At 30.8% G+C, this 11,486-nt stretch overlaps 1 protein-coding gene across 1 annotated transcript; it reads right to left on the bottom strand.

Moving 5' to 3' along the window:
- Positions 1 to 1,544: 1,544 nt before the first annotated feature.
- On the bottom strand, positions 1,545 to 2,246 carry LOC145619002 (histone-lysine N-methyltransferase, H3 lysine-9 specific SUVH5-like). Its single transcript, XM_081673606.1, has one exon. The coding sequence runs from the start codon at positions 2,244 to 2,246 to the stop codon at positions 1,545 to 1,547; it is 702 nt and encodes a 233-aa protein (XP_081529732.1).
- Positions 2,247 to 11,486: the final 9,240 nt, after the last annotated feature.

The raw sequence follows: 11,486 nt of genomic DNA, 5'->3' as shown, positions 1-11,486 counted from the left end.
TCAACATTGATACATCAACAATGTTTTTCCCCCCTCTTTCTCCTAGCCTGCATAGTCTTCACCAATAATATCGATCGTTTGATAACCCATTATTACAAAATGGTAAGTTTAGACATTTATAAGTGTCTCTCCAAATATACCAACCCTAACCCTTGATAGATTTGCAACTTTTAATTCAATTAAAATCAATCACTCTCTAACGAAGAAACACCATTTAACATTACTCCACAATATATAGTTTTAACAACGTAACACTTTTATTATAGTGGTTTATTAAGATAGCTATTATCCAGGATTTCTATTTTACAACAGTTTTAAGAAAATTAGTAAAGGCTAATTAATACATTTATAGTGGCTATAAAATGATAGATTCATTGAAACCTGCTATAAAATGCAACTCTACAGTGTTTTCCCATTTGTTCGCCCTCCGTTTATAGCAAAACTAAAAACCCTAATGCTCATTCTCTATTTCTCTTATTTTAATTTCTTACATTGAAATCTTGAATACTTAAACTTGTTCATGAGTACTCTATAATATTTTCATAATTTTCTCTTAGTCTTCATTCCTCAACAATCTTCTTGTATTGTTAAATTTTGTTCTCCTCTCAAACTCTAAATCCAAGTACAATAATATGGTTTTATAGTTTCAATAATTGTGAAGGCTCTTCTACTCATTGTAATAATTAGGGTTTTATTTCACGTACTAATTTGTTCGACACTGTCATTATTATAATTGAATCAAAGTCGTTATCAAATCTTCAAACCGACCAAATCTTGCAGCTTTAAATAGGTATGCGAGATCTATCTTCAATTTGGTGTACATTTTGGTTTACAATGGGTTTTGGATTTAATTTTGTCTTGTTGTTATAATCGAATTGATGGCAGGTTGAAATGAAAGGTATTACATATCTTGGATCGTGTTTTAGATTGTTCTTAATAAGAAGAGTTCTTTTTTTTTTTTCCACTGATGTGTTTAATAGATTTATAGACCCAGTTCCTAAAACAAAAAAAAAAAAAAAAAAAAAAAAAAAAAAAAACAAAAAAAAAACAAAAACAAAAAAAAACTACAAAGTGTCAAACAAAAGAAAGCCAACGCTTGGCACAAAATATTTGCGCTGACCTAACGCTCCCTCGTTGGCATATTCACCTAATAATACATGCCAAGTGATTGCATGTTAGCCATAAAGCATTGTTATTTGTTTTACGTACTATGTAATTTTATGCTTGCATATCTTGCTCTATTTACATGGAATGTTTTTTTTTTTTTGAATTATATTTTGTCCTGTCTTTCAAATACGAAACAATTTTATTGTTAGTATTTATTTATATCTGTTAATTGTTATATGTGAGATAGCCAATTTAGATTTCAACATGAAGCAATATATCAGACTAATAGAAATATGGTAATAAAACATCACCATAAAATACATAGAAACTTGATTGATAAAAAATCTATTGAAAAAAAACTCTAAACATTTGATACTTAAAAATAAATGTGGACGAGAACTCTAAAGAGTAATTTAAGATAACTCTCTGATGATGAGCTATTGAAAAGAATTCTTGTACTTACCCCAATTTATACACTTTTGATTAGGGCATCTTCTTAGCCTAAACTGAAGATATATCTTATTTAACGGTCCAAGTTTCCGCCAATATTCAGTCACCTTGTATAACCCATCATAAATGTAAGTAATACCATTCTTTTCAGCATTCTTAAGTCCACGAATAACCCTAATAACGTTTCCTTCATCTTTACTATTCCTTAATGCCAGATTACCTCCTGTAAATTCTTGGCGCGGTTTGGTGACTCTACTTATAGTATCGTAAGTGCCTCCTTCTCCGGTGTATATCACCTCTTCCGGACTCACTAAAATGTCATAATACCCTTCTGTGGCAACAACAGATATTGCTAAAATTTGTCCGTCTGACCTACGATCATAGTCAATACCGCGAACTCTTTGAGCATGAATTCCCATAATATTAAGTTCCAATCTATAATCAAACTTGTCTTCAACTTCGATTCCTTCAACTCGTCCCATGGTTTTAGGTGGTTCATTGAGTAGTTCACCTCTTTGCCCAAGCCTTTTCCATGCAACGAGGTCAATCCTATTGCTCAATTTAAACTTTTCCTTTTTAAGTAACTCACATTCTTTCTTAAACAAATCCAATAGTGTCTTTCTTTGTCTTAGTACACGATTGAATCTAGGAACTTGATTAAGCCTGCGGCGAATACCAATTTGACTCATTATAGAAGTATCTCAGCTCCTTTGTGTTCTTAACCTTGAACAAACAAGTTTTCTTCTCAAAATTTCCTTTTTAAACAAAAGATTGAGTTGTCCAATATAATTCAGTTTGTCATCCTGCATGAAGGTGTGTAAATGTAATGAGAAGCAAATCAAATTAATGTAGTTACTATGAACAGTACAAATAGAACCGTTGCAAACACATTAAACTTTAAATATTTAATAACTAGAGTACATAGAACCTTTTTGAAAATTGTTTGAAAATAGATAATATTAAATAGTAAATGTATGTGTAGTAAGGATAGAGGAACCATAATAGAATATGATTTGGAAAAAAAGGTTAATTATGATATTAAAACAATAAAAGAGTTAAACAAACAACAAAAGAAAAAAAAGGAAAGATTAATCAATCAACAAAGAAAAAAGATGGAAATATTAATCAATTAAGAAATAAATGTAATTCAGGGCATCTTCTGATTTATTGAACTGAACTAAAATGAATTGTTTTGTGAGAGAAGGAAATTAGAAACTGAATTGAAGTGAACTAATTGGAGCTGAACTGAACTAAACAGAACTTATTGGAGCTGAATTGAAAGTAAGTTGAAGAGAACATGCCCTAAGTCCATAAATAATAAATAACAATAAATAAATTACATTACTTATTTTATGTTTATACAATCAACCAATTTATACATAATTCTAAATTTTCAATCAATATAAAATTTATATAACTAAAATCATCTTCCTTAAATTATTATTTTAATTTATCAATGATTATATATTAGTAAATTTAATATCGTTATATGCTCTACATTAGTATTGAGGTTCATTTAAATAGGAATTCCAAAATTCTTCTGTTTTTATTTTATTTTATATTATTATTTATTTTTTTCTCATTTTACAAATCTAAACCATTTCATTAAATACTAGAACTTCAAACCCCTCAAAACTACAAACATGAGAAAAAAAAACCTTTGCTTCTTCACTTCCTTTAGATCCACGATAACTCCATAATTAAATTATTATGATATGTTTGCAATAATTAAGCAATTGTTTACTTCATCACCTTTTCATTTATTGAACTTAAAATATTTTTACTGGGCTGAAATTATCTTTGTTGATCTTGTATAATTTTTACAAAATTTATATTTTAATTATTTACTAAAATGATTTTAATTTTTCTGTACTCAAATTTATTTTTATTGATTTTCTTTAACCGAATTAAATTTTTATTTTACTGATTCTCTATTATAATTCTTCTTTATAATTATTGAATTTTACTAAATTGAACTTAGTTTTATAGATCTGAATAATTATTACTGAACTGAAATTATTTTTATTGAAATGAAATTATTTTACTGAACATTATATTTTTTTTATGGTGAAGAGAACAAGGCCTAAACTTAATTAAGTTAAACACGTATTAACTTTGTTTGTGTTAAATTCTTTTTTTAACAAGTCCATCGAGAACAAATACTTTTTTTTCTCAAAATATGTCAAAAGAAAAATTAAAAGGAAAAAAAATGGAAACTAATAATCCCACATTTGGGTTTTTTGCTCAAAACAATTTTACCTTTTCGAAATCCCAAAATAAGCGATCCCACCTATAACCAGCATCTGCTCAAAACAAGCCTTAGCCTGTTTTAGAAGGTGACTTGCCACGTGTTACCTTTTGATTGGGGGTTTTTTTTTAAAAAATAAATTAAGATTAATTAAAAAAGAAAAAACCTGGTTTTCAAAAAATTAAAAAAAAAAAAGAAAAAAGAAAAAAAAAACTTGTCTTCTTCCCTCTTCCCCAAGTACCTCTCTACCATAGCTCCTCCTCCCCCTGCTAGACCCAACCACCCTACCGGAACTCCCCTTCCCCCTGCCAAGCCCAGCCGCCCTTCCCCACCCTTGCTTGTCCCAATCTCTTCTCGCCGGCAAAGTTCCACCCTTTTTCCCTATCCACGAACAACAACCCCCCACCTCTATCTCTAACCTCTTCACGTCGACGAACTTAAGCCCCAACCTTTAACCCCTTTCCTCGTTTCTCGAAGACGAACAACCCCTACTGGTAATTAACCCCTTCCCTAGGACAAACAACAACCCTTACCCCAATTAGAGTTTTGCATGGGCCAGGTGGGAGAAGGTGAGGTTTGCCGACTTGGTGGCCTAGGGTTAGGTAAGGGGGTCAACTGGGGTGGAGAGAGCGAAGGCAAAATGAAATTTGGGATTTGAGGGTGGTCGGGTCTAGGGATCGGATTAGTTGAGGGGTCTGCTGGACTAGGCGGCGAGGTTGGGTGGTGTGGTGCGGTGGTGGGGGGTTCCGCAGGTCCAAGCGAGGTTGGGACAAGTAGTGGTGGGGCAGTGTTGATGAAGTGGTGGTCTGGTTATGGAAGGGTGGTGATAATGGTGGAGTTGCCATTGAAGAGGTTAAGGAGGAGAGGTTTAAGAACTATTTTTAAAAAAATAATCAACCTGTTAAACAGGTTATGGGTAAAAGGGGTCATTTTGAGCAGATGGGGGGGGGGGGAGTTTGAAGGTGGGATTGTTTGGGATTTCAAAAAGGTGAGATTGTTTTAAGCAGAAAACCTAAAGGTGGGATTATTAGTATCCTTTTTTCCAAATTAAAATTTTGATAGAAATAAGAAATACACAAGAATTGCAAAACAAATTATATATAACCTAATTCAATAAAAAAAAATTTAATTAATTCAAAACATAACATTTGATTTGTTAAAAAATATTATTCTTTTTTTTTATTCTTTATTTTTATTCTTTTTATTCTTTTTTATTTTTTTGTTTTTTTGTTTTTATTTTTTTTTGTGTAAGGATTTGTATGTTTGACGAAATTATTTGGGTCCTATACAAATATATCCAATACATATTAAGGAGTATCAAATACAAATAAGAACAAAATGAATGCATGAAAAGGTAAAGATTTAGTTAGAATGACACTTTATAATGCTAATAATATGAATATATATGATGATACATAGAAAAATTATTATAACTAAATCAAGCAAATTGCACAAGTAACACTTAAGGGGTATATAAAATAGAGAAAGAGATAGAGGAGCATACCAAGGACATAGGCCATTGCGCACTTTGTTGTGGAAAATGGGAGAAAAAGAAAAGAGCAAAGCCTCCAATTTGAAGAGGAGAAAGAGGTGTAAAGGTAAACAAGTTGGAAGTATGGATTTATAGTGAAATAATTAGGGTGAAAAGGGGGGACGCATCACATTTCAAGTTCAACAAGATATGCATGCTATCCTACATAATTTGATTCTTCCCATTAATGTTTTGAAGCATAATTTTCTTAATTATGGAAAGTAAAGATTTTAATTGTATATATATTAGGAATGAAAAGATTTTTTCCACCTAAGTACCAATAAACCACATTGTGATGAACTGGAATACAATTAGGGCCTGTTCACATTTACTTAATTTCAGTTCAGTTCGGTTCAGTTCAGCTCCAATCAGTTCAGTTCAGTTCAGTTCAGCTCTAATCAGTTCAGTTCAGCTCTTAATTTCTCTCTCTCATAAAATATTCATTTCAGCTCAATTCAGTTCAGTTCAGTTCAGTTCAGCTTCAATCAGTTCAATTCAGTTCAGTTCATCTCCAATCAGTTCAGTTCAGCTTAGTTCAGTAAATGTGAACATGCCCTAAGTAGTGAAAAAACAAAAAATGGTTGAATCCGATTTTATTTTAGTTATGTTTTAAAATTCTAACCGTATTATTACTTTCATTTCATACTTTACTAGGGACGTATGGTAAAATATGTAATATTAGGCCTTATTTTCTTTATCTTTAAAAAATAATATGTAGTTTAAAAAATATTACTCAGGAGAAATAAGTTCAATCTAGCAAAAATAAGTTATGTTCAGCAAAAATAATTCCAGTTCAATAAAAATTAGTAGCTTAAAAGTGAAAATATAATTGAGAAGCAATAAAGTAGTACAGTATAGTAAAATTTATTTAAATTCAATGAAAAAATAAAGTTCAACAAAAATAATTTAAGTTCAGTGAAATTAACTTTTGTTTAGCAAAAAATAAATAGGTGAAGACAACATGTTGTTACAATGTTAAACAAATTCCATTAATTGAGTTTCTTTTTTCACTTTTGGGTGGGAAATAAAAGTGTTTCTATCCATCTTGCATACAACGATCTTACATTAATTTTAAGTCGGTAAAATTAATTTCGATTATGTAAAATAACTTAATTAAGTTTGGCAAAAATAATTTTAGTTTTATTAAAAATAGTTTCAGTTCAATCAAAATAAGGTGAAGAGAACAAAGACCAAATATATAGAATTTTTAATGAAAGTATGTTTTAAACTATAAAAATAAATTAAGCATAGAAAATAAATTTATGTTCAATAAAAATATTTGCAGTACAACAAAAACAATATATACATGGTGAAGAGAACAAGTATTTATAAAATTGTGTCGTTAGATTTTTATTAAACCTTTGCAAAGTAAGAACGTGCAGAATTGACGAATATAAGTCGTTTATTCGGGCTAGCTATCAGATGAAATTAAATGCCCTAAAAATTGTATCAAACGTTTAAGGTTTAAAATAAGAGAAAAAAAAATTTTGATGTAAAATATGTGAGGGCATTGTAACAGTATAATTGGATCTTGCCCTAGTTGATCTATTAAATCAACCAATGTTTTCAATCTAGAGAGAATTTTGGTAATATTACATTACAGTATTATAACGTGAGGTTATAACTACTTGTCTAACAAAGGGGCTGTTATCTTCAGTTTAATTTCAATTCAGTTCAGTTTAGCTCCAATCATTTTAGTTCAATTCAGCTCCAATCAGTTCAGTTCAATCGATCTTAGCTTAGTTCAGCAAATTAGAACAGGCCCTATGTTGCGAACTCATATTTAATGGAAACTAACTGAAGCTATCATTTGATAACTTTGCATCGTATGTTAACTTCAAGTTTCATTCCTCCATTGAACATTCCATTGACACCACCATCTTCATCATATCTAGATCTAAGTTTCCTCTATTAAACCTTCCACTGATACCACCATCTTCATCGTGTCCAAGCTTCCTCCATTGAACATTCCACTAACACCACCATCTCCAGTGGCCTCGTTGTCATTAAGGTTGATTTTCGAAGATCTAGGAAGGAAAGAATAATAAGAAAAGGAAAGCTTTAATGGAGGAGGAAGGAGGGGGAAGCTTCAATGGAGGATGGAGGAAGCAGTAATAGATATGGAAAATTAAAGAAACGGAAAAAACATCAATGTTAGTCTTTGTTATACCAACATTAGATATGGTGGTAACCTAGCAATGTTGTACAGATTATCATTCCGCTTCTACCAAAACAACCATTACTAAATGATGGCATAGTCAGATACACCCTTTAGATTTGCTTTATAAGTGAATCTATTAGATCAATTTGCATTTTCGATCTCTAACATTTGATTATTTTTATAGCAAAAGGCTCATATATGAATATTAATGTTTCCGTCCTTGGTAACAAATTGCAAAGATGAGTTGTACAACGTACTTATACTAAAATTATTGGCAAGGATGGATGGGAAGAAAAGACTAGAACAATATTCTGATCTTGTCGATATGCAAATACCATACATGGTGAAAATTGATGGAATTTAAAGAAAAACGAAGGTCTTGTGAACATTATTGTTGTCTCCTTTGTTAGATTACTGCAAAAATGAGTTGTTCAAGAACTAGGACGACTAGAGTAGGGAAGAACACGTACAAATGTTCATGTGTGTTATACCATGCACATCGCACTTCCTCACTTAGGCCTCAAATCGACATATCAACATATTTGTAGTCTTGTGCGTGCGTGTGTGGGTCTCTATACTACTTTAATAATAATATTTGCTAAAAACAAGATAAAAACAGTACAAAATCTAAGCATTTAACGTAAAATATGTTAAAACTAATACAAAAATTTATCAAGTGTCATGGCTGTTTACACTTCAGAAATTATTTTATTTAAAATTTATCTAAGAAAGGCATATGTTTACAAAAAAGATTTAATTTGGTCTAGCTGTAGCACAACATATCAACATGAGCCCAGTTATATAAGGAAAACTTCTTTCTTCTCAACTTCTAATGTCGGAGCACCATAGACACCTTCTCCTCTCTTTTAAGTAGCCTACGTTCCACAGTATAGATTTACAGTCTCTATTTAAGGCTAGTTTTATTCACTTTAATTATGAATTGAATTGAATACATGAAGATATTCTTTCCCTTTCTCATCTCTAATTAAAATTTCAACATGGTATCAAATCTGATATAGATCGAGATCGAGATCAAGAGAAAGAATTGGACGTAAGCCTATGTAGATCATCTTTCATTTTATGGGTGTAGTAAAAACAAATTGAAGGACAATCCACCATGGCAAGAGAGAATGATGCAGGAGCATCCAAGATTTCATTTCTTGATAGTTTTTAATGTTTCTTTAGATAGATTTTTGCTTACAAGTTTTTACCTTTCACTTGAAAAGGTTTTTCTTATTTTTAGCACCTTAGGATTCCTTAATTAGTTTTTTTTTAAGGTAGTTAGTTTAATGTGGATTACTAGGAATTCAAGTTAGAGTTGAATTAGTTTTCTAAACCTAATAGGATTAGGATTCTATCTATTTTATCTTTTCCTTGTAAAGCCTATAAATAGGCCACATAATTAGCAATAAAATTCAGAGTTTGATTCTGGGAATTAATCCTTTGTGAGCATTGCTCATTTGATTGTTAATAAAAAAAAAATCACTTGTTGCGACTCGTGATCATCTTCTAGTTGCGACTTGGAAGAGACCCTCTATTCCTGCGAGAATTAGAGTACTATCCATTTACTTTCATTCATAATAAACATATTTTTCATCACTATAATTCACAAAGCCATTAAACCACAATCGCGGTTGCATTCTACACAAAATCGGACTAAAATCTGCATTAGAGAATAGGGTGTAAGCCTATATAGATTGTCTTCTGTTTTATGAGTGAAAACAAAATGAATGAAAATCCACCATGGAAGGAGTGGTTAGAAAAAAAAACGTGATAATTATGAGCATCTTGAATTTATGATGGCGAAGAGAAGTGTGAGCATGGTATCAATGCTAGGTTAGATCAAGAAAAAAAAGATAAAAATAGGTGATGATGTATATGTTGGCCATTTTTCGTTTTATGAGTGAAAAGCAAAACGAATGGCAAACCACCATGGAAAAGCTAAGAGTGCTAAAAAAATTTTTTTTTTTCAAAAATAGTTTGTGAAGATAAGTGTCACATGTCAAAAACAACCGGTTGTGCGGAGAGAAGTGCCTTGTAAATATGTTTCATAAATATGAAATTGTGTGGGTGATTAATTGTGTATCACAAAAAGATGTGTCAGCTAGATATCAAGAAATTTGCTTGTCAAATAAATGGAAAAAAGGAGACTGTGTTATGGCAGAAGTAAATTTTGTATAACTGATGGATAACAAGTTAGAGCAAGCAAATTCAATTGTTACTTGGACTCGGGAACGAGTGTCAAACGCGGACCCGTATCCAAGTATCCGATTCGACAATTTTCAAAATTTTAGGACACGGGGACACTGTCCAAAATTTGGACACGTGTGTGGGGACACGTCATTTTTTTAACAAATAAATCGTATATAACAAGATTATAAACTATCAAAATTTCATTAATATCAAAGTAAATTATGTTAATAAGTGTACTAAGAGCCTCAACACTCGTGGTACCCCCTCCGTTTTTTTATATGCATCACTTTGACAATTGCACTATTCACAAACCATAATTGGCTTAATTTTTTCACTTCTAAAAAATGAATAAATGTTATTATGTTATATATCATTGGATTCGTTAATGTCTAGTTTCATAATATAATTTTGTTACAGTTTTTACTAATACACAATTAAAGATATTTATGGTCAAAGTAGCTTCTTGGAAAATGTGCCGGTCAAACTGATGCATATATAAAAAAACAGAGGGAGTATAATTTTATACCACGGTGTAAATATTCATCCAAAATATGACAATTTTTACTACAATGGTGGTATAAAAGTATACCATGGAATGGTATATACCATCCCATGGTAAACATTTGCTTTGGTCCCCGTGTAACATAGACCAACTAGGTCACGCCATGTGGCCTGGTTATCATGTATGTTATATATATATTTTTTTCAATTGCATTTTATGAAAAAATTATTAAGTAAATAATTATGAAAAAAATTACCATTGTTCATAATTTTTCAAGACCTACACATAGACACCCATATTGATATAATTTTATATATTTCTTCGAATTCACTTTTTACTACCTAAATTGCTTATTTTATTTAATTAACTTTACAAACATTAATTAGTTATTTCAAATCATAAAAATAAAATATAATTACAATTAAATTAATTGTATAATTAATACATATAGGAGAGAGAACGTGTGGTGGTAAACTTTTTTTATACCATGAGTAGGGTGATTTTTGGAGAAAGTATATTGTATTGTGGTATAAATAATGTGGATGAGTGAGAAAGTGGTAGAGAGAGAGGGATGATATAAATTTTTATACCATGAGTGATGATGGTCTAACAAGTCCTTAAATAAAACAATAACAAAGTGGAGAATGAGGTGTGAGTGGCCCCAAAAAAGTAGATATATCCCTGCCTTATAAAAAGTAGAAACATACTCATATGAATAGTGTAATGCCAATTATACCCTTCAAAATGTGTATTTACAACTATACCCTCTAAAATATTTATGTACTTTTATGCTTTAATAAATGTTAGTTGTCTTGAACATTTATCCCACCTAAATATAGTTGATTACATATTTTCTCTTATTGTTTTTTTTAGGAAAAATTTCTCTTATTGTTAATTTAACTAATTTTGTGATTTAAAAGCCAAACCAAAAAAACCTTCAAGATATGGCTAGCTATGATGCACGCATCGCGCGCGTTAGCTGCCCTAGTATGAATAAAGGAGCTAACAAGTCCTTAAATAAAACAATAATAAAGTGGAGAATGAGGTGTGAGTGGGCCCAATGAAGTAGATATGAATAAAGGAGCTAACAAGTCCAATCCTTAAATAAAACAATAACAAAGTGGAGAATGAGGTGTAAGTTGGCCAAAAGAAGTAAATCCCTACCTTATAAAAAGTACAAAATTACTCTTATGAATAATGTGATGACAATTATACCCTTCAAAGTATGCATTTACATATATACTCTCATTAATATGTACAAGTTATTTAATGAATAGAGTTTGGACAATTATAC

The sequence above is a fragment of the Chenopodium album genome, chromosome 27 (assembly GCF_948465745.1).
Source record: "Chenopodium album chromosome 27, dcCheAlbu1.1, whole genome shotgun sequence".
NCBI classification, from domain to species: domain Eukaryota; kingdom Viridiplantae; phylum Streptophyta; class Magnoliopsida; order Caryophyllales; family Amaranthaceae; genus Chenopodium; species Chenopodium album.
This window is presented reverse-complemented; position numbering and strand designations above follow the sequence as displayed.

Bases quoted from the DNA above. Each gene is read 5' to 3' on its own strand.
- LOC145619002 (XM_081673606.1), bottom strand. From the start codon at position 2,246: ATGAGTCAAATTGGTATTCGCCGCAGGCTTAATCAAGTTCCTAGATTC.